We start from the raw sequence: 24,075 nt of genomic DNA on the forward strand, positions 1-24,075 counted from the left end.
CACACACACACACACACACACACACACACACACACACACACACACACACATATTCAATACATACATACAGTATGGTGGCTTGAACTAGTGGGAGAAATGGCTCTGTTTGGCTGCAGTCAATGCCTTGAACCTCCGCAAAAAAGGCATTGGAAGCATTAGAAAGTCAAGGTAAACTTCCGGTTAACTTGCGGTCTGCAATGCGTGTCACGCTCGCGCACACAAGTAAATGCACGTTCATTCTCACAAGAAAATATACATTAATTTACATCAGAATCAGAACGTTTTTATTTTGCATTGACTTAGTTAGTTCCCATTGTATTTATAATGGGACACGCGGTCCGGATTGAGTTGCACTTCGGTCCGAGATTGAGAAGCCCTGCTTTATTATGTTGGTGGAAATTGGAAAGATGTATTTTGTTTTCTGTAGTTCTGCAGAAATCACTGTGAAGGTGAGAAACAGAGGACTGGACGCTTTTAAAAGAGACGTCTACGGAGACAGCATCTCCATCGAGAGACGCATCTTCAGCGATGGCAGCCGGACCTGCAAGCTGAGGAGCAAAACTGGTGATTACTGTGTACTAAAGAGAGACACTAAATGACTTCAAAGAGACACAAGATGACTTTAAATAGACATTAAATGACTTAAAAGATACAAAATGTCTACAAAGAGATATTAAATAACTACAAAACACAAAATGACTCTAAAAGACACATATTGACTAGAAAGACACACAAAATAAGCACAGGCTGCAGTGGAGACGCTGCCCACAGCTGATCGACAGCTGATCGACAGCTGGGACACAAACCACCAAATACGAAGACATAATTCAGATCAGTCGTCATGACTCCACTCCGGAGGGATTCCCCGATCACTTCTTACAGTCTCTCATCAAGGGGGGGTCTCCTGTCCCCGGTACAAACACACTGCCTGAGGAAGGCTATGTGTATTTATTTTGTCATTAGACTTTTTCGGACCACTTATTTATTTATTTTGGTGACGATCCGACCTCCATGCTGCTACTCTGGTTCAAACTGCATCAAACAATATGATTTATCTCCACCTCCCCAAAATAACCAAAATCTGACTCAAAGGTTGCGTTCCGATAATCCAAAAATCAGCTCCTAAATTCTAACCCTATCTCCTATTCCTTGACCTCTGAGTGAAAGGTCACGGGGTTAAGGGTTAGTGGATAGGAGAATTCAAAAGGACTTAGGAGAAGAGACTGTGGTACTTTAGATAATCGACTGCACTTTCACTATCCGACGTGTTTCTGATGCGCCAGCGGACGTCCTGAATGAGCGTCTGCTGCTGTGGGGAAACTATGGAAACTACAGTTCTCTATACAGCGGACTACAACATGGATGTTCAATAAGAACGAGGGACTCCTGTAAACTCATCTAGAGACTCTGTGCTCTGATGCTGCTGCTTTATGCTTTATGAACGTGGACAACAGAGAAACAGATTCTTCAGGACCAAAGCTGGAATTGAAATAAAAAGGAAAGTGAAACTTCTGCTCGTCCCCCTCTCCCTCCGGTCCTCATTAATACAAATGATCCCAATACGTGTGATTGATGAAAAGATCTTAAATCAATACAGATGTATTTATTATAAACGTTAGTCCTTAACATCTATCACTGTGTATATCACCATTCAAACATCTTTTAAAAGTTGAACAAACCCCACAGCTCAGTAAAGACTGTGAGATGTTGACTTTATTTGATCATTTCAGTAAAAACTAACGTTCATATTTCTCTCTTTGATTATAATACTGATGAACGTTCAGAAAAAAGCACTTTGGCAACTTACCACATACGTTTTAAAAAGCTTAATAAGCACCGTAACTTTCATGATATCATTTCTCGGTCATAATCGGTTGTTTCCGTGAACGATCGACTATTGTATGATGGCAAATGCTGCGGCTGCAATGCATTGTGGGGCAGCATTTTCTACTCTCCCAGGTTTCAGTGTTTCTAAAATTAAAATAAAACCCGTGCCGTAAAGTAAAAACGCAATCATGTTTTTCTGAATATAAGTCCAAAAACGCTTTAGGTTTCAAGAAAGATTTATTTTAAATAATCTTTCAACTACAACTCATTACTTTTAAATCGTTCTGCATTACGATAAAAACAAAATGTGAAAAAAAGTTGATTTTATGAAATCAAAGTTACATGAAAAGAAAAACAATAAGTATTAAGAAAAAACATTTTAATTAAATGTTCAAATTATATTTTCTTTTACTGGATTCATTGAATTAATATTTCAGTTTTTAATAATATTTAATGTAAGGTTTAATCCTCATGAATTAAATCATTCTTTAATTATAATTTCAGGACAGCTCATCTCGAACAAGAAGGAGGAGCTGACCTCCATTCTGGACCACTTTAACATCCAGGTACTAACTCTGCTTTCATTATACATTTACATATTCCACTTTTTTTATATCCTTAATTTATTTTTCCTTAAGCTCCTTACACACCAAGCCGATTTTCGGGCGTCGATAGATGTCGATAGATGTCGATAGATGTCTGGCCGTCGATGAGCGTCGTGTCGCCCTACTCAGATTGGTGTGTCCCGCACCGTCGTGTCTTTTCGGCCGTGCTGACACCTTCTGAGCGTCAGTAAAATAAATCACTCTGATTGGCTGTTCAGCTAGCGAATCAGTGCATCAATCAATCAATCAATCAGTGCGTGAGAAGCGAAACGGAAGTGAGGAACCCAAACAAACTATTAAGAAGGCAAATCTGAGCTTTCCTTGAACTCCAGCTCTCGACAGGTTCGGGAAAGCCCCGTGAGCTTCTCGCTGGAGAGGGAAAACGGAACGCATGCTATTTGTTGTTTGTTTATATCACGTAGTCTGTTCTTCTTCTCTGTCTTCCGGTTGTTGCCTCTTTTGAATGACGAACACACACTACCGCCGCCTGCTGGTAAGGAGAGTTATTGCCACTCACGCATGCGCAGTTCGTACGTGCTTCTTGGCCGTCGGCTGAAGTCTTTGCGGTGTGTTCCAGAGCGACACATGGCCGAGACGCGAGCTGACGCCACAGTCGGGTTCCGTCGGGACGTGTTCTTTGGGTCAGATTGGTGCGTCCGGGCCTTTTTAAATGTATGATTCTTCCTTTTTCAGTGCATGTTTTTTATGAATGTTTTATTTTGACCGCTGTGTCCCAAAATAGCAAAGAAAGTCCTCCTCTTTTATTCTGCAGATGTTTATCCTTGAGTGCATGCGTTAATGTTATTTTCAGACCTTTTTTTCAAATGTATTTACTGCAATAAACAATATGTTTTTTTATGTTTGCAGCTGGATAACCCCGTGTCCATCCTGAACCAGGAGATGAGTAAACAGTTCCTGCATTCAAAGAGTGAATCAGACAAATACCAGGTGCATTATTCATCCTTTACTCTAAGCTACTCGAAAGGAGGGTCAGGCCGATTGTCGAACCTCAGATTGAGGAGGAACAATGCGGATTCCGTCCTGGTCGTGGAACGACGGATCAGCTTTTTACTCTCGCAAGGATCCTGGAGGGGGCCTGGGAGTACGCTTATCCGGTCTACATGTGCTTTGTAGACTTGGAGAAGGCGTATGACCGAGTTCCCAGGGAGTTACTGTGGGAGGTGTTGCGGGAGTATGGGGTGAGGGGGTCTCTACTCAGGGCCATCCAATCTCTGTGCTCCCAAAGCGAGAGCTGTGTCCGGGTCCTCGGCAGTAAGTCGGACCCATTTCCGGTGAGGGTTGGCCTCCGCCAGGGCTGCGCTTTGTCACCAATCCTGTTTGTAATATACATGGATCGGATGTCGAGGCGTAGTCATGGGGGAGGGGGTCTGCAGTTCGGTGGACTAAGGATTGCACCACTGCTTTTTGCAGATGATGTGGTTCTAATGGCTTCATCGGTCTGCGACCTTCAGCACTCACTGGATCGGTTCGCAACCGAGTGTGAAGCGGCTGGGATGAGGATCAGCACCTCCAAATCTGAGGCCATGGTTCTCAGCAGGAAACCGATGGACTGTCCACTCCAAGTAGGGAATGAGTCCTTACCCCAAGTGAAGGAGTTCAAGTATCTCGGGGTCTTGTTCTCGAGTGAGGGAACAATGGAGCGTGAGATGAGTCGGAGCAGCGGGAGCGGTACTGCAGTCGCTTTACCGCACCGTTGTGACGAAAAGGGAGCTGAGCCAGAAGGCAAAGCTCTCTGTCTACCGGGCCATTTTCGTTCCTACCCTCACCTATGGTCATGAAGGATGGGTCATGACCGAAAGAACGAGATCGCGGATACAAGCGGTCAAGATGGGTTTTCTCCGCAGGGTGGCTGGTGTCTCCCTTAGGGATAAGGTGAGAAGTTCGGTCATCCGGGAGGGACTCGGAGTTTAACCGCTCCTCCTTCGCGTCGAAAGGAGCCAGTTGAGGTGGTTCGGGCACCTAGTTAGGATGCCACCTGGGCGCCTCCCTAGGGAGGTGTTCCAGGCACGTCCAGCTGGGAGGAGACCAAGGGGTAGACCTAGGACCAGGTGGAGGGATTATATCTCTTCGCTGGCCTGGAAGCGCCTTGGGACCCCCCAGTCAGAGCTGGTTGATGAGGGGAAAGGAACGTTTGGGGCTCTCTGCTGGAACTGCTACCTCCGAGACCCGACCACGGATAAGCGGGAGAAGATGGATGGATGGATTCATCCTCAGTTTCTCTGAGAGGCTGATATAATATATAATATTCAATATTTCATATTCCCTCGTTTTCTGCTGTTTTCCTGGTGCAGTTCTTCATGAAGGCGACGCTCCTGGATCAGATGAAGAGGGATTTTGTTCACATCAAACAAACCAAAACCCTCACCAGACAGCAGGTGGAGAGACAGGAGGAGGTGAGGACACAATTAATGTTTATTACAGATGTAAACCATGCTGCATTTATCAAGACTAAAAAAAAATCTGAATAAATTCAAGATATGTTTCTAAAGTCAGAATTTGTTTAGAGAATGAAGTCAAGATTTACTTCGACATTTACTTAAAAGATTCTGAAAAATTGCTTCTTTTTTTATCTTGACTTTATTCTCAAAAAATTGTTTTTACTTTTTAGAAAGATATCTTGAATTTATTCGGATATTTTTGTAATATTTAATAATTTCTCGTACGGATATATTTAACGTTTATTATTTAAAGCATTCTGCATTCATCAGGACTCGTGCATCACTTCAGGGATTTACAGAGTTATTTCTAGACTTTATTCTTGACATTATTTATTTTTTCAAATACCTTGACATTTACTTTAAATTCAGACTTTTTAGAGAAAAATCTGAAGAAAATTACAATTTGTTCTTATTAAAAGTAGAAGTACTCAGATATTTTTACTTGAGTCAAAGTAGAAGTACTCAGATCTTGAGTAGAAGTACTCAGATCTTGAGTAAAAGTATAAGTACTCAGATCTTGTACTTTAGTAAAAGTAGAAGTACTGGTAGAAGATTTGGATTAATGATGTGAAATATAATCAAGTCTTAAATCACAAGATCTGAGTACTTCTACTTCTACTCAAGATCTGAGTACAAGTAGAAGTACTCAGATCTTGTGATTTAAGACTTGATTATATTTCACATCATTAATCCAAATCTATAAAGTAACTAAAGGTATTAAATACATGTAGCGGACTAGAAGTACAAGGTAGCATTACATGGAAATACTCAAGTAAAGTACAAATACCTCACAATTGTACTTAAGTACTAAGTAAATCTACTCAGTTACTTCCCACCTGTGAAGCATGTGCAGCATATTGTTTCTGCTGAGCTGCAACGTGCTGCTGCTGTGTTCAGGCTCTGAAGGACCTGAAGCTGGACTTCCTGCAGAAGAAGGAGCGCTTCGAGACGCTGCACTCCTTCAGCGACATGAGGGAGCTGCTGCCAAGCCTCCAGAGGAACATGGCCTGGAGTCTGGTGAGAGGAAGCAGCTGTTGCAGAAACAAAACATTGTGCATCGAGGAGGAAAGGAAGCGTGGTTAACGGTGTTTCCTCCTGTCAGGTGCGAGACAAGGAGCAGTTTGTGCAGCGGTTAAAGGAGGACGTGGAGAAAGAGGAGAGTCACCAGACACATCAGGAGAACCTCAAGCTCTGCCAGGTCAGATTATATTTATTAAAACACTACAAAATGTGATATGTTGTTAAATAAATGCATTGATTTCCGTCAAAGAAACATGAACATTTGATAAAGCCAGCTTCGTGTTCAGAGGGGATTCAAGATATGTCTTTGTATCGCTCCATAAACACTGCCATAACAAATGTTTTTAGTGATAAAGAGTGTATGAATTATTGGAGATTTCTGCTGAGAGGGTGAGAAACAACTCTTCGGGAGGTTAAAGAAATCAGAGAGAGAAAGTTGTAAAATGTAGACAAAATGAAGGATTACACGAGTTGATTCAATTTGAGTTTTTAAAAAAAAATCTATAATATTTGTAAGGAAAAAGTCACAAAAAATGATAGAATAATTGGTAATATTTCGTCTTAATGAAACATGGTTTGAACGTGTGAAATAAAAACCTGTTTTGGAGGAAACTGCCTTCAAATATATGGATTGTAAAATTCAGGTGCAGGTGAATGGGGTAAAATATTTAACGACCAAATATCACCATGAAACTTTCCCACTTGATTACGGACATTAACACAATTATTTCTTATATTACAAGTTTTCTGACATCTTATGATTAAACATGCAAATGAGGCGTTATGTGATGCTAATGCTAATAGGAGAATTCTGCAGACACAGATGGTCAAATAAACTCCTGGATGTCTTTCTGTCAACTAGTCTGACAGAAGACATGTAATATAAGATAAATAGAACTCATGCATGTCTCTTTTTCCTATCTTTCTCACAGACTAAGCTCACAGCAGCAGAGCAGAAGCTGCGGGGCGTTAGAAGCAGAATTGAAAGTGTGACGCAGGAACAGGAAGCTCTTTCTGAAGGTCATCTGAGGTTAAAGGAGCAGCTGAAGGTCGTCAGCAAAGAGCACAATGAACAGGAGGTACTGATCAGGAAATAAGATTATATGATATATCAAGTGAGCATCATTAATATTGGTTAACGTTACATAATACTTTCCTTTTAGATCGTTTATTTAGGGCTCTGAACAAATTCAAAGAGTCGGAGCGAGAGCAGAACTTTCTTCAGGAGAAAATAAACAAGACGAGAACAAGGTAAGGAAATAGCCCAACGATAGCCACCTTTAGCTTAGCGGTGGTGACGTGAAGTCATGTGACCGTGCTGTAGTTCCTTTATAGCCCAACATTAGCCACCATTAGCTTAGCGGTGGTGACGTGAAGTCATGTGACCATGCTGTAGTTCCTTTATAGCCCAACATTAGCCTCCTTTAGCTTAGCGGCGGTGACGTGAAGTCATGTGACCGTGCTGTAGTTCCTTTATAGCCCAACATTAGCCACATTTAGCTTAGCGGTGGTGACGTGAAGTCATGTGACCGTGCTGTAGTTCCTTTATAGCCCAACATTAGCCACATTTAGCTTAGCGGCGGTGACGTGAAGTCATGTGACCGTGCTGTAGTTCCTTTATAGCCCAACATTAGCCTCCTTTAGCTTAGCGGTGGTGACGTGAAGTCATGTGACCGTGCTGTAGTTCCTTTATAGCTAAACATTAGCCGCCTTTAGCTTAGCGGCGGTGACGTGAAGTCATGTGACCGTGCTGTAGTTCCTTTATAGCCCAACATTAGCCACATTTAGCTTAGCGGTGGTGACGTGAAGTCATGTGACCGTGCTGTAGTTCCTTATAGCCCAACATTAGCCACCTTTAGGCTTAGCGGTGGTGACGTGAAGTCATGTGACCGTGCTGTAGTTCCTTTATAGCCCAACATTAGCCTCCTTTAGCTTAACGGTGGTGACGTGAAGTCATGTGACCGTGCTGTAGTTCCTTTATAGCCCAACATTAGCCTCCTTTAGCTTAGCGGTGGTGACGTGAAGTCATGTGACCGTGCTGTAGTTCCTTTATAGCCCAACATTAGCCTCCTTTAGCTTAACGGTGGTGACGTGAAGTCATGTGACCGTGCTGTAGTTCCTTTATAGCCCAACATTAGCCTCCTTTAGCTTAGCGGCGGTGACGTGAAGTCATGTGACCGTGCTGTAGTTCCTTTATAGCCCAACAGTAGCCTCCTTTAGCTTAGCGGTGGTGACGTGAGGTCATGTGAACGTGCTGTAGTTCCTTTATAGCCCAACGTTAGCTGCCTTTAGCTTAGCAGTGGTAACGTGAAGTCATGTGACCGTGCTGTAGTTCCTTTATAGCCCAACATTAGCCACCTTTAGCTTAGCGGTGGTGACGTGAAGTCATGTGACCGTGCTGTAGTTCCTTTATAGCCCAACATTAGCCACCTTTAGCTTAGCGGTGGTGACGTGAGGTCATGTGACCGTGCTGTAGTTCCTTTATAGCCCAACGTTAGCTGCCTTTAGCTTAGCAGTGGTAACGTGAAGTCATGTGACCGTGCTGTAGTTCCTTTATAGCCCAACATTAGCCTCCTGTAGCTTAGCGGTGATGATGTGAAGTCATGTGACCGTGCTGTAGTTCCTTTATAGCCCAACATTAGCCTCCTGTAGCTTAGCGGTGATGATGTGAAGTCATGTGACCGTGCTGTAGTTCCTTTATAGCCCAACATTAGCCACCTTTAGCTTAGCGGTGGTGATGTGAAGTCATGTGACCGTACTGTAGTTCCTTTATAGCCCAACATTAGCCTCCTGTAGCTTAGCGGTGGTGATGTGAAGTCATGTGACCGTGCTATAGTTCCTTTATAGCCCAACATTAGCCTCCTTTAGCTTAGCGGTGGATGATGTGAAGGTGCTGTAGGTTCCTTTATAGCCCAACATTAGCCACCTTTAGGCTTAGCGGTGGTGACGTGAAGTCAATGTGACCGTGCTGTAGTTCCTTTATAGCCCAAACATTAGCCTCCTTTAGCTTAGCGGTGGTGACGTGAAGTCATGTGACCGTGCTGTAGTTCCTTTATAGCCCAACATTAGCCTCCTTTAGCTTAGCGGTGGTGACGTGAAGTCATGTGACCGTGCTGTAGTTCCTTTATAGCCCAACATTAGCCACCTTAGCTTAGCGGTGGTGATGTGAAGTCATGTGACCGTGCTGTAGTTCCTTTATAGCCCAACATTAGCCTCCTTTAGCTTAGCGGGAGAGACGTTCACCTTTAGTTGAATAATCTTCTCCCTCCTTGTATTTATTTTATTTTCATTCTAACCTTTATGCTCTTAACCTTTTATATATTACCATATTTTATTCAATATGCTCCTTAGATAACTTTTCTATTTTATTGTATTCGTGAAGCACCTTGAGATGGCGTTGTTTTTAAAGTGTGCTATTCAAATGAAATGTATTATTATTTAAGTCTCAGTGTGAGTAAAGATGGAGAGACGGAGTATTCGAAGCAGCAGAAGAGGATCGTGAGTTTGAGGAAGCAGCTGGAGGAACTCGAGGAAACGCATTCGCAGCTGAACGAGGAAATAAAGAACGAGCATCAGGCGCTGTTCACGGGAAGAGAGAAGTGCGACAAACTCAGGTCAGACAATACATTCTGCTTTAATAACGTGCGATTACGTCTCTGCCACTACGTTTTTTTGTTGCACTACTAAACACAGCTCGTCACTGTACAGTATTTTACATTAAATGTGGCCGTCTATGTTTCCTGTCGTTATTTAATTTAACTGCACTGTTAGTGTACAGTTGTATTATTATGCTGCTGTGTTTATTGTATTTGTGTAACTACCATTTCCTTCGGGATGAATACAGTCTCATCTTTTCCTGTAGTGTGTTCTATATGTTTCTGTGCATGTCAATGGTCTGCAGACGCCAAGTTAAAACTACAAATTAAGGACCATTGGAAAGATGATTCTTGTTTTTAATTATTATTTAAATATTTTACTCCTATATTGTGTTTGTTCCCAGTCCAGCACTCTGGTCACTGAGGTTGTTTTAAAGGGGACCTATCATGTAAAAGTCACATTTTGATGTCTTCTCTACATCACCATGTGTCCCCGCTGTGTCCCCGCTGTGTCCCCGCTATGTCCCCGGTGTGTCCCCGGTGTGTCCCCGGTGTGTCCCCGCTATGTCCCCGCTGTGTCCCCGGTGTGTCCCCGCTGTGTCCCCGCTGTGTCCCCGGTGTGTCCCCGGTGTGTCAGGGAACTCACGCAGCGTCAGAAAGTAAAACCCCCTCTCTTTTCCTCTGCACCCAAATCTCTAAAAACGGGGAACAACGGAGCTGATCCAGATTTGCGTCCGATATGATATAATATCTGAAATGTGGACCCACGGCCCAATCAGAAACGTTGCTATCAGAAACAATGCCTGACTGTTTTGGACGTAATATGGTCGGTGTTTACATTAGCATCGCTAACACTCAGAGCTAACCTGTACTGGAGAGCATGTGTGTGAAGAAGCAGGAAGTAAAAAGGAACTCACCTTGTGGTATAACCGGCAAGAGAGAAAGCCTTTGAGCTCCAAACTGTTTCAGAGAGAATCCTTGATAATCCATGATATGGAGTTTCATCACGGCAGTGTTTAGTGTAGATCAGTGGTTCTCAAACTTTTTTCAATAATGTACCCCTTTTGAAAAAAAAATTCAGCCACGTACCCCCTGATCAGCGCAAAAACAATTTAAGGAAAAAATGCCTATACAAAGAGGTACAGCACAGCGCTGCACCATCAGAGTCTGATTTATTAAAACAACAACAGTAACTGAGAAACACTTAAATGCTACATTTCAAATGTTTACAATCCATCACTAAATTCATGGCAAACCAATTTTAACATCATGCAATAACACAGAGACGACATTAGCTGCATTGAACTGATCTTTAAGTTGTACTTACAATGTAGTGAAACATGGGCTTGAGCTTCACTGAGGACCTTTGTCATTCTGACAGGGAGGCAACTGCAGTTATTACACTCTGCGTTTTGAAATATGTGTAACTCAGTTAATATAAAACCCACACTGCTCAAACTTCCTTACTTTTCCCAAAATTGGTATATCTATTTATTTATTTATTTTGGGGCGTGGGGAATGAAGAGAAAAAAATATATGAGCATTTTATGAGCATGGGATTTTGACCCCTCATATAAACATATGCATAATGCTGCGCTATACTTTGCGGCCACAAGCCGTTGCCAAGCAACGCTTATTGTTTAGGTCCTTTGATAAGCAGGCAGTCATATCATTAACTAGAACTAGCTAGATCTGATAGATTTGGACATAAACGCGAGTGAAGTATAACCGGACGCGAGAGAGAGATCAGATCAGCTGCTGCTGACGGAGAACACGAGGCTCTGCATGATCACAGCTCCGCCGCTGTGACGGACCGTTGAGTGGAGCAAAATTAAATAGGCCTACACTAAGAGTTAGACCTAACAGACTTAGCTAGTTTATCTACTCTGGAACTAGCTATACTAGTTATACATATATGTATTCTTTACTGTCGGGTCACTCATTACAGGTTCAGCGAGCTGCACGAGACTGACGGGCTGTCAGGAGAGGGAGAGGGAAAGAGAGCACCCCGTTTATTTTTCCCATTTTATTATCCAGAGTTTCTGTAAACCTTTGAATAAAGTAGTTCATCTACTATTAGTAGTTTGTTTAAATGCATTAATTATGTTGTTTTTTTCATTAACATAAAATAAATCTCACGTACCCTCTGCAGTACTGCAACGTACCCCTAGGGGTCCGCGTACCCCCATTTGAGAACCACTGGTTTAGACAGTAGCTGCCGGGTCCCGCATGAGCTCTTTAAAGCTGTTTACCCCAAATCAGCACTTTAGAAACAGGAAGTGGAATAGAGGGACATGAGGCGAGGCTAGAATGATCCGTTTGGTGTTTGAAACAAAACACTTCAGACATGTTTTTATATATTTGAGACCCATGCTATTGCCTGAACATAGCGTGATAACCCTAACCTTTAAATGTGCTATATACATAAATAAAGATTGAGGTGATTCTGAACACATTTTTCACATGTTTTTCAGTCAAAAGCCAGGAAGTCAAGCATTTAGATCAGATTTACAAAATGTTTTGACTTTTTACAGAATATTTTTTTCAAAATAAAGACTTTCTTTTGTAATTCTGACTTTTCAGAATGTTTGACTTTTTTCCTCAATTTTCACGATATTTGACTTTTATTCAAAATGTTGCCTTTTTCTTTATTTCTGACTTTTTTCCAGAATATTTGAATTTTTTTCAGAATATTCGATTTTTTTTTCAGAATGTTCACAATATTTGAATGTTCTGGTCCTGATCTGTTGTGTTGGTTCTGTTGGTTGTGTCAGACTGGAGGAGAGGAACATCCAGGTTCTGTTGGAGTCCAAAGTGAGGAGGAGGAACCAGGTTCTGGCCAGCCGGTCCAACAAACTGAAGCGTTTCGGAGACCAAGTTCCAGACCTGTTGATTTCCATCGATGAGGCGAACGCTGCCGGACGCTTCAAGAAAAAACCCATCGGACCCCTGGGTAAAATAACTTTCTTTAAAAGCCAGTGCAACTCCATTCTTTTATTTTATACTCCTTATTCTATTCTGGCTACGTTTTTATAACTTTTATAGAAAATGATAAAAGTAGGCATGTGGAGATTATCCGGCTGAACAAAACGTGATCCGTCTTTTCAATGTGTTTCAACCACAGACCTGATTTAGAGCTATTTTCCAAAATCCTATGGAGAGACCCCGTTGCGTTTTTGTCGAAGGAACCCATGCGCAGCTTACGTCCGGGTTTTAGGACACGTCACTGTGACACTCTATTGGCTTTTGAATAACTATTTTATACAACTCTTATTAATGCCTTATTCTACATGACCATATTCTACAAGTAATAAACCATTAGTTGAGAGTTTTTCCTCAATAACCCTCTAATTACAGTTACACTGGCTTCCTGTGTGTCAAAGAATAGATTTCTAAATACTGCTGCTGGTTTATAAAGCACTGAATGGTTTAGGCCCAAAATACATTTCTGACCTCCTGCTAAATGATGAACCATCCAGATCTCTCAGGTCTTCAGGGACTGGTCAGCTTTCTGTCCCCAGAGTCAGAACTAAACATGGAGAAGAAGCAGCGTTCAGTTATTATGCTCCAAATATCTGGAACAAACTCCCAGAAACCTGCAGGTCCGCTGCAACTCTGACTACTTTTAAATCCAGGCTGAAGACTTTTCTTTTTCTTTTGCTTTTAATTGAACTATTCATATCTTAGACTGCACTGTAACTTTTATCCATGTACTTTTTCTTTTAAAGTTTCTTTTATTATCTTTTACTGTTTTTAAATGCCTTTGTCTGAATGTCTTTCATCTTTGTAAAGCACCTTGACTTGCCTTGTGTTGAAAGGTGCTATATAAATAAACTTGCCTTGCCTAATTAGTGCTGATTTATTTATACGTGAGTTGTGGTCTTAATATGCTCAATATGGGCCGAATAAGAATAGTAACTCTCCATAATAACACCTAACAGATATGATCTATTCTTATGTAACAAGACATGAAACTAAAGTGTTATTTGTGTCAAAATAACTCAAAATGTGGTTTTTCTAACTCAGAACATGTTCCCTATTTTAAAGTGAAGTCTTGTTCATAACCAATAAGCTGGTAGTTTGACTCTAATCTGTTAATGAACTAGTTGATGGTGAATAAGTGTACCTTTTTTAATATAAAGTGTTACCTTTAAAATGTGTTTTTCCTCAATGTATTTAATGTTCTGTAAACATCAGCTAACCATGCACACATCTGCAGGAAATAACAGATTGAAACTTGCTTTACGTTTTGCAGTGAATAATTGCATTTATATTACATGTTGCATGGAAAATTGCACACATTGTGTCTGCTGTGTGTTTTTCAGTGTGAATGACCCCCTGCTGCAACTCGTTATACAAATGTATTCAAATAGCATTTTCCATGTGTTATGTATTTAAATAAAGTTTTCGGGTGTTTCAGGGCCGTTTATCAGCCTGAATTGTTAAAATAATGTGTTTAAATAACTTTTTGCTTTGTAATAATGTGTTCAACCAAAGTTTTCCTTGTGCTTCAGGGGCGTTCATCAGCCTGAAGGACCCCCTGCTGGCAGCAGCTGTGGAGGCGTGTCTGTGCGGCTTCATGAAGGCGTTCTGTTGCGATAACCACCGCGACGAGGCGTTGCTGCAGGAGATCATGAGGCGGCATTATACGAAAGGAAACCGACCGCAGATCAACGTCAGCCAGTTCTCCGAGAAACTCTACAACCTCCACGGGAGGTACGAAGCTGCAGGATGTTTAGAGTAGTGTTTTATTTTACTGACACATTTTAAAGGTCCCTTTATGGAGTGGTGCAGTGACGAGTCCTGAAACCAGGAAGTGAGTCAGCATTTCTCCACTTCCTGTTCCCTCGTCTCAGAGCCAATGGGATCTCTCCGTAGGGTTAGGAGACTATCTGAACTAAGGTCTGTGGTTGAGACACATTGAAGAGACGGGTCACGTTTTGTTCTAGGACATTAAATCATCAGCAGAGACCCCACTGGTGATTTCTGAAGAGTGGACGTGTCTGAAAAACGATGGTTGTTACCAAGTGGCTGAATAGGACTACAGAAGTCGTGGAGGTCGTTGTACGTCATTACGCCGAACACGTGAACACTCCTCTAAGTTAGTTTCTGTTCTGCTTGAAAGCAAGTCCCTGCCTCCTGCAGACTGTTCAAACGCTTCAACTCGTTCCATCTAGAGTCTGTGTGTTTGAATCTGGATCTGAAGTTGGCGTGACGTTGAAGTCGTGCTGCTGGACTCACCTGTAGCTCCTTTATAGCATAACGTTAGCATTTTGCTTCTGGCCATTAGATTTATGATTAGAAACTGAACTTAAACTATAAAATAATTAACGTACTACTGCGTTTAAAGGTCTCCTATCATGCAAAATGCTCTTTTTGATGTCTTCTCTACATCACGGTGTCCCCCCGGTGTGTGTCCCCGGTGTGTCCCCCCGGTGTGTCCCCGTGTGTCCCCCGTGTGTCCCCGGTGTGTGTCCCGGTGAGTCCCCGGTGTGTCCCCGGTGTGTCGGGGAACTCACGCAGCATCAGGAAATAAACCCTCTCTCTTTTCCTCCGTACCCACATCTCTAAAAACGCGGAACAACGGAGCTGATCCAGATTTGCTGCGTCATGATGACATTACTAAAGTGTGGGCGGGCTTTACCCCCACGGGCCAATCAGAAACGTTGCTGTCAGAAACAATGAGACGTGTTCTGGAAGTAATATGGGGTGATTCTCAATGTCGAGGACGCTTGCTTGGTAGCACATGTCTGCCGAGCGTCTTGCTTCAGAAGCGAGGCAAGAATCCTTCCTGGCATTCGGAAAACGAAGAGTGGAACAGACGAGCAAGTGTGCTTCATACGAGAGGCCCCGCCTCTTACATTTTCCGCCACAGATTTGGGGAAATTGGTCCGTGCGCAAAGCATTGTGGGGATTTTAAGACCGCAGAGTCTACACATGTGCAGCCTCGAAATTTCTCGCTACGAAGTACGCCGGGCTCGGTAGACTTCCAAGTATGCTGGACATTGGAACAGTCCTTCGGCGGCACTCGATGACGTAGCATGCTTGAAATAGTGGCTCTGGAGCAGCTTTACTCGACATGGAGACACACCTACAGTCTGTGTTTACATTAGCATGCTAACACTCAGAGCTAACCTGCTGGAGAGAGTCTGTGTGAAGAAGCAGGAAATCAAAAGGAAGTCACCTTGTGGTAAACCTGAGAGAGAGAAAGAGTTTGAGCTCCATCCTGTTTCAGAGAAAATCCTTGATGTGGTTTGGAACATGATATGGAGTTTCATCACGGCAGCATTTAGCTGAGTTTCTGCTGGGAGAGTTCTCCTGATGAGATCTACTCTCTCTGAAGCTACTGACCCAGAGTCAGCTCTTTAGGAACAGCTGGAGGAGAGGGGGGGGGGGCTACAAGGACCTGTTTGGGGTTTGGAGCAGGACACTTCAGAGACATGTCCTTAGTAACAGCTGGAAGAGAGAGGTGGGGGCTACAAGGATCTGTTTGGGGTTTGGAGCAGGACACTTCAGAGACATGTCCTTAGTAACAGCTGGAAGAGAGCAGTGGGGGGGCTACAAGGACCTGTTTGGGGTTTGGAGCAGGACACTTCAGAGACATGTCCTTAGTAACAGCTGGAAGAGAGAGGGTGGGGGCTACAAGGACCTGTTTGGGGTTTGGAGCAGGACACTTCAGAGACATGTCCTTAGTAACAGCTGGAAGAGAGAGGTGGGGGCTACAAGGATCTGTTTGGGGTTTGGAGCAGGACACTTCAGAGACCTGTCCTTAGTAACAGCTGGAAGAGAGAGGGAGGGGCTACAAGGATCTGTTTGGGGGTTAGGAGCAGGACACTTCAGAGACATGTCCTTAGTAACAGCTGGAAGAGAGGGGGGGGGCTACAAGGATCTGTTTGGGGTTAGGAGCAGGACTATTCAGAGACATGTCCTTAGTAACAGCTGGAAGAGAGAGGGGGGGGGGGCTACAAGGATCTGTTTGGGGTTAGGAGCAGGACACTTCAGAGACATGTTCTTAAAACAGCTGGAAGAGAGGGGGGGGGCTACAAGGATCTGTTTGGGGTTAGGAGCAGGACACTTCAGAGACATGTTCTTAAAAACAGCTGGAAGAGAGGGGGGGCTACAAGGATCTGTTTGGGGTTTGGAGCAGGACACTTCAGAGACATGTCCTTAGTAACAGCTGGAAGAGAGAGGGGGGGGCTACAAGGATCTGTTTGGGGTTTGGAGCAGGACTCTTCAGAGACATGTCCTTAGTAACAGCTGGAAGAGAGAGGGGGGGGGCTACAAGGACCTGTTTGGGGTTTGGAGCAGGACACTTCAGAGACATGTCCTTAGTAACAGCTGGAAGAGAGGGGGGGGGGGTGCTACAAGGATCTGTTTGGGGTTTGGAGCAGGACTCTTCAGAGACATGTCGTTAGTAACAGCTGGAAGAGAGGGGGGGGGGCTACAAGGACCTGTTTGGGGTTTGGAGCAGGACACTTCAGAGACATGTCCTTAGTAACAGCTGGAAGAGAGGGGGGGGGGCTACAAGGACCTGTTTGGGGTTTGGAGCAGGACACTTCAGAGACATGTCCTTAGAAACAGCTGGAAGAGAGGGGGGGGGGCTACAAGGACCTGTTTGGGGTTTGGAGCAGGACTCTTCAGAGACATGTCCTTAGTAACAGCTGGAAGAGAGGGGGGGGGGCTACAAGGACCTGTTTGGGGTTTGGAGCAGGACTATTCAGAGACATGTCCTTAGTAACAGCTGGAAGAGAGAGGGGGGGGCTACAAGGATCTGTTTGGGGTTTGGAGCAGGACACTTCAGAGACATGTCCTTAAAAACAGCTGGAAGAGAGAGGGGGGGGGCTACAAGGACCTGTTTGGGGTTTGGAGCAGGACTATTCAGAGACATGTCCTTAGTAACAGCTGGAAGAGAGAGGGGGGGGGGCTACAAGGACCTGTTTGGGGTTAGGAGCAGGACACTTCAGAGACATGTCCTTAGTAACAGCTGGAAGAGAGGGGGGGGGGCTACAAGGACCTGTTTGGGGTTTGGAGCAGGACACTTCAGAGACATGTCCTTAGTAACAGCTGGAAGAGAGGGGGGGGGCTACAAGGACCTGTTTGGGGTTTGGAGCAGGACTACTTCAGAGACATGTCCTTAGTAACAGCTGGAAGAGAGAGAGGGGGGGCTACAAGGATCTGTTTGGGGTTTGGAGCAGGACACTTCAGAGACATGTCCTTAAAACAGCTGGAAGAGAGAGGGGGGGGGGCTACAAGGACCTGTTTGGAGTTTGGAGCAGGACTCTTCAGAGACATGTCCTTAGTAACAGCTGGAAGAGAGGGGGGGTGGGGGCTACAAGGATCTGTTTGGGGTTTGGAGCAGGACACTTCAGAGACATGTCCTTAGTAACAGCTGGAAGAGAGGGGGGGGGGGCTACAAGGACCTGTTTGGGGTTTGGAGCAGGACACTTCAGAGACATGTCCTTAGTAACAGCTGGAAGAGAGGGGGGGGGGCTACAAGGATCTGTTTGGGGTTTGGAGCAGGACACTTCAGAGACATGTCCTTAGTAACAGCTGGAAGAGAGAGGGGGGGGGCTACAAGGACCTGTTTGGGGTTTGGAGCAGGACACTTCAGAGACATGTCCTTAGTAACAGCTGGAAGAGAGAGGGGGGGGGCTACAAGGATCTGTTTGGGGTTTGGAGCAGGACACTTCAGAGACATGTCCTTAGTAACAGCTGGAAGAGAGGGGGGGGGGGCTACAAGGACCTGTTTGGGGTTTGGAGCAGGACACTTCAGAGACATGTCCTTAGTAACAGCTGGAAGAGAGAGGGGGGGGGCTACAAGGATCTGTTTGGGGTTTGGAGCAGGACACTTCAGAGACATGTCCTTAGTAACAGCTGGAAGAGAGGGGGGGGGGGCTACAAGGATCTGTTTGGGGTTTGGAGCAGGACATCTTCAGAGACATGTCCTTAGTAACAGCTGGAAGAGAGGGGGGGGGGCTACAAGGATCTGTTTGGGGTTTGGAGCAGGACACTTCAGAGACATGTCCTTAGTAACAGCTGGAAGAGAGGGGGGGGGGGCTACAAGGATCTGTTTGGGGTTTGGAGCAGGACACTTCAGAGACATGTCCTTAGTAACAGCTGGAAGAGAGGGGGGGGGGCTACAAGGATCTGTTTGGGGTTTGGAGCAGGACACTTCAGAGACATGTCCTTAGTAACAGCTGGAAGAGAGGGGGGGGGGCTACAAGGATCTGTTTGGGGTTTGGAGCAGGACACTTCAGAGACATGTCCTTAGTAACAGCTGGAAGAGAGGGGGGGGGGGCTACAAGGATCTGTTTGGGGTTTGGAGCAGGACACTTCAGAGACATGTCCTTAGTAACAGCTGGAAGAGAGGGGGGGGGGCTACAAGGACCTGTTGGGGTTAGGAGCAGGACACTTCAGAGACATGTCCTTAGTAACAGCTGGAAGAGAGGGGGGGGGCTACAAGGACCTGTTTGGGGTTTGGAGCAGGACACTTCAGAGACATGTCCTTAGTAACAGCTGGAAGAGAGGGGGGGGGCTACAAGGATCTGTTTGGGGTTTGGAGCAGGACACTTCAGAGACATGTCCTTAGTAACAGCTGGAAGAGAGGGGGGGGGGCTACAAGGACCTGTTTGGGGTTTGGAGCAGGACACTTCAGAGACATGTCCTTAGTAACAGCTGGAAGAGAGGGGGGGGGGGCTACAAGGATCTGTTTGGGGTTTGGAGCAGGACACTTCAGAGACATGTCCTTAGTAACAGCTGGAAGAGAGGGGGGGGGGCTACAAGGATCTGTTTGGGGTTTGGAGCAGGACACTTCAGAGACATGTCCTTAGTAACAGCTGGAAGAGAGGGGGGGGGGCTACAAGGACCTGTTTGGGGTTTGGAGCAGGACACTTCAGAGACATGTCCTTAGTAACAGCTGGAAGAGAGGGGGGGGGCTACAAGGATCTGTTTGGGGTTTGGAGCAGGACACTTCAGAGACATGTCCTTAGTAACAGCTGGAAGAGAGGGGGGGGGGCTACAAGGATCTGTTTGGGGTTTGGAGCAGGACACTTCAGAGACATGTCCTTAGTAACAGCTGGAAGAGAGGGGGGGGGGCTACAAGGACCTGTTTGGGGTTTGGAGCAGGACACTTCAGAGACATGTCCTTAGTAACAGCTGGAAGAGAGGGGGGGGGGCTACAAGGATCTGTTTGGGGTTTGGAGCAGGACACTTCAGAGACATGTCCTTAGTAACAGCTGGAAGAGAGGGGGGGGGGGCTACAAGGATCTGTTTGGGGTTTGGAGCAGGACACTTCAGAGACATGTCCTTAGTAACAGCTGGAAGAGAGGGGGGGGGGCTACAAGGATCTGTTTGGGGTTTGGAGCAGGACACTTCAGAGACATGTCCTTAGTAACAGCTGGAAGAGAGGGGGGGGGGCTACAAGGATCTGTTTGGGGTTTGGAGCAGGACACTTCAGAGACATGTCCTTAGTAACAGCTGGAAGAGAGGGGGGGGGGGCTACAAGGATCTGTTTGGGGTTAGGAGCAGGACACTTCAGAGACATGTCCTTAGTAACAGCTGGAAGAGAGGGGGGGGGGCTACAAGGATCTGTTTGGGGTTTGGAGCAGGACACTTCAGAGACATGTCCTTAGTAACAGCTGGAAGAGAGGGGGGGGGCTACAAGGATCCTGTTTGGGGTTTGGAGCAGGACACTTCAGAGACATGTCCTTAGTAACAGCTGGAAGAGAGGGGGGGGGCTACAAGGATCCTGTTTGGGGTTTGGAGCAGGACACTTCAGAGACATGTCCTTAGTAACAGCTGGAAGAGAGGGGGGGGGGCTACAAGGATCTGTTTGGGGTTTGGAGCAGGACACTTCAGAGACATGTCCTTAGTAACAGCTGGAAGAGAGGGGGGGGGGGCTACAAGGACCTGTTTGGGGTTTGGAGCAGGACACTTCAGAGACATGTCCTTAGTAACAGCTGGAAGAGAGGGGGGGGGGCTACAAGGATCTGTTTGGGGTTTGGAGCAGGACACTTCAGAGACATGTCCTTAGTAACAGCTGGAAGAGAGGGGGGGGGGCTACAAGGATCTGTTTGGGGTTTGGAGCAGGACACTTCAGAGACATGTCCTTAGTAACAGCTGGAAGAGAGGGGGGGGGGCTACAAGGATCTGTTTGGGGTTTGGAGCAGGACACTTCAGAGACATGTCCTTAGTAACAGCTGGAAGAGAGGGGGGGGGGCTACAAGGATCTGTTTGGGGTTTGGAGCAGGACACTTCAGAGACATGTCCTTAGTAACAGCTGGAAGAGAGGGGGGGGGCTACAAGGACCTGTTTGGGGTTTGGAGCAGGACACTTCAGAGACATGTCCTTAGTAACAGCTGGAAGAGAGGGGGGGGGGCTACAAGGATCTGTGTGGGGTTTGGAGCAGGACACTTCAGAGACATGTCCTTAGTAACAGCTGGAAGAGGGGGGGGGGGCTACAAGGATCCTGTTTGGGGTTTGGAGCAGGACACTTCAGAGACATGTCCTTAGTAACAGCTGGAAGAGAGGGGGGGGGCTACAAGGATCCTGTTTGGGGTTTGGAGCAGGACACTTCAGAGACATGTCCTTAGTAACAGCTGGAAGAGAGGGGGGGGGGGCTACAAGGATCTGTTTGGGGTTTGGAGCAGGACACTTCAGAGACATGTCCTTAGTAACAGCTGGAAGAGAGGGGGGGGGCTACAAGGATCTGTTTGGGGTTTGGAGCAGGACACTTCAGAGACATGTCCTTAGTAACAGCTGGAAGAGAGGGGGGGGGCTACAAGGACCTGTTTGGGGTTTGGAGCAGGACACTTCAGAGACATGTCCTTAGTAACAGCTGGAAGAGAGGGGGGGGGGGCTACAAGGATCTGTTTGGGGTTTGGAGCAGGACACTTCAGAGACATGTCCTTAGTAACAGCTGGAAGAGGGGGGGGGGGGCTACAAGGACTCTGTTTGGGGTTTGGAGCAGGACACTTCAGAGACATGTCCTTAGTAACAGCTGGAAGAGAGGGGGGGGGGGGCTACAAGGATCTGTTTGGGGTTTGGAGCAGGACACTTCAGAGACATGTCCTTAGTAACAGCTGGAAGAGAGGGGGGGGGGCTACAAGGATCTGTTTGGGGTTTGGAGCAGGACACTTCAGAGACATGTCCTTAGTAACAGCTGGAAGAGAGGGGGGGGGCTACAAGGATCTGTTTGGGGTTTGGAGCAGGACACTTCAGAGACATGTCCTTAGTAACAGCTGGAAGAGAGGGGGGGGGGCTACAAGGATCTGTTTGGGGTTTGGAGCAGGACACTTCAGAGACATGTCCTTAGTAACAGCTGGAAGAGAGGGGGGGGGGCTACAAGGATCTGTTTGGGGTTTGGAGCAGGACACTTCAGAGACATGTCCTTAGTAACAGCTGGAAGAGAGGGGGGGGGCTACAAGGACTCTGTTTGGGGTTTGGAGCAGGACACTTCAGAGACATGTCCTTAGTAACAGCTGGAAGAGAGGGGGGGGGGCTACAAGGATCCTGTTTGGGGTTTGGAGCAGGACACTTCAGAGACATGTCCTTAGTAACAGCTGGAAGAGAGGGGGGGGGGCTACAAGGATCTGTTTGGGGTTTGGAGCAGGACACTTCAGAGACATGTCCTTAGTAACAGCTGGAAGAGAGGGGGGGGGCTACAAGGATCTGTTTGGGGTTTGGAGCAGGACACTTCAGAGACATGTCCTTAGTAACAGCTGGAAGAGAGGGGGGGGGCTACAAGGATCTGTTTGGGGTTAGGAGCAGGACACTTCAGAGACATGTCCTTAGTAACAGCTGGAAGAGAGGGGGGGGCTACAAGGATCTGTTTGGGGTTTAGGAGCAGGACACTTCAGAGACATGTCCTTAGTAACAGCTGGAAGAGAGGGGGGGGGCTACAAGGATCTGTTTGGGGTTTGGAGCAGGACACTTCAGAGACATGTCCTTAGTAACAGCTGGAAGAGAGGGGGGGGGGGGCTACAAGGACCTGTTTGGGGTTTGGAGCAGGACTCTTCAGAGACATGTCCTTAGTAACAGCTGGAAGAGAGGGGGGGGGCTACAAGGATCTGTTTGGGGTTTGGAGCAGGACTCTTCAGAGACATGTCCTTAGTAACAGCTGGAAGAGAGGGGGGGGGGCTACAAGGATCTGTTTGGGGTTTGGAGCAGGACACTTCAGAGACATGTCTTTAGTAACAGCTGGAAGGGAGGGGGGGGGGGCTACAAGGACCTGTTTGGGGTTTGGAGCAGGACCTCTTCAGAGACATGTCCTTAGTAACAGCTGGAAGAGAGGGGGGGGGCTACAAGGACCTGTTTGGGGCTTGGAGCAGGACACTTCAGAGACATGTCCTTAGTAACAGCTGGAAGAGAGGGGGGGGGGGGGGGCTACAAGGATCTGTTTGGGGTTTGGAGCAGGACACTTCAGAGACATGTCCTTAGTAACAGCTGGAAGAGAGGGGGGGGGCTACAAGGACCTGTTTGGGGTTTGGAGCAGGACACTTCAGAGACATTATTATATATATTTTTGATATATCTGAGACCTATAATATATGCCTAATGATAGTAGGAGTCCTTTAGCTCTTCTTCTGTGGTGTTTGCAGGAAGGCTCTTCATACAGACTTTCCCTCGCTGCTCGACGTCATCACCGTCACGAGTCCGGTCGTCTTCAACTGTCTGATCGATATGAGAGGCGTCGAGTCCATCCTCATCATCAAGGTCACAAACACCTTTGCATTATTAATGTATATATATTTTTGGTGAAATTATCAATTAATGCTTAAATATATATATAAATGTATTTATTAGGATAAACCCCTTGAGATGCACCATCTGGTTTTCAAGGGGGTCCCGACCAAAGCAACGTGTTACATTACACTTGTTAGATGCTTTTATCCAAAGCGACTAACAAGCATTCAGTACTGTGGGAAATCCCCACTGGAGCACTTTGGGGTGAAGTGTCCCAGGGACACAACGACATGCTGACTGCAGTGGGACTCGAACTTGCTACCCCCTGATTCAAAGTTCAGCGCACTACCCACTGAGCCACAGCCTCCCTGTGTAACAGACATGAACAAAATAACAGAAAGCAAAGCATGACAAACAAGGGCAAACCACGTACAGTCTGTGAAGTCAAATTCATGAAGTCATACAATCATTAGAATTTGATAGATAGCAGTGTCTAATAGATCAGTTGAAGGCTGTTGCTGCTGAGGCGTGTACGACGAAGCCGGTTCAACATAACCTGGATATGTTTGAGTTAGCCGGCTTACCTAACCCAAAACAAACGAGCTCTCGCTAAACGGTCAGACGACGCTGGTTATCAACTCAGTAACTCAAGCCAGGGTGTCTCTGTCCGGCTGAGAGCGCGTTCACATGAAAGGGGCGGGGCTAGCAACATTCGACCAATCACAAACATGGAGAAGCACACTGACAGCGCAGCGTCATACTTCCTGAATGAAAAGTCAACTATAATATTAGACATATGAAGAAGTTAAACTTTAAACATCCATGACTTAAACACTTGATCCAGGATCAAAGCCACAGAGCTGCACCTGCAAGGTGAACACAGCT

At 45.9% G+C, this 24,075-nt stretch overlaps 1 protein-coding gene across 1 annotated transcript in view; it reads left to right on the forward strand.

Annotated features, from left to right (window-relative positions):
- smc6 (structural maintenance of chromosomes 6) overlaps positions 1–24,075 on the forward strand; it is a gene marked incomplete in the record, with an annotated part of 51,892 nt that overhangs the window by 12,886 nt on the left and 14,931 nt on the right. Inside the window, 12 exon segments of the mRNA XM_034210845.1 lie at positions 428–564; positions 2,332–2,393; positions 3,300–3,380; positions 4,745–4,846; positions 5,789–5,908; positions 5,994–6,089; positions 6,844–7,000; positions 7,084–7,162; positions 9,355–9,525; positions 12,282–12,460; positions 14,022–14,223; positions 23,106–23,220. Of these exon segments, the coding sequence (XP_034066736.1) occupies positions 428–564; positions 2,332–2,393; positions 3,300–3,380; positions 4,745–4,846; positions 5,789–5,908; positions 5,994–6,089; positions 6,844–7,000; positions 7,084–7,162; positions 9,355–9,525; positions 12,282–12,460; positions 14,022–14,223; positions 23,106–23,220 (1,501 nt within the window).

Source organism: Gymnodraco acuticeps, unplaced genomic scaffold (genome assembly GCF_902827175.1).
Source record: "Gymnodraco acuticeps unplaced genomic scaffold, fGymAcu1.1, whole genome shotgun sequence".
In the NCBI taxonomy this organism is placed as follows: Eukaryota; Metazoa; Chordata; class Actinopteri; order Perciformes; family Bathydraconidae; genus Gymnodraco; species Gymnodraco acuticeps.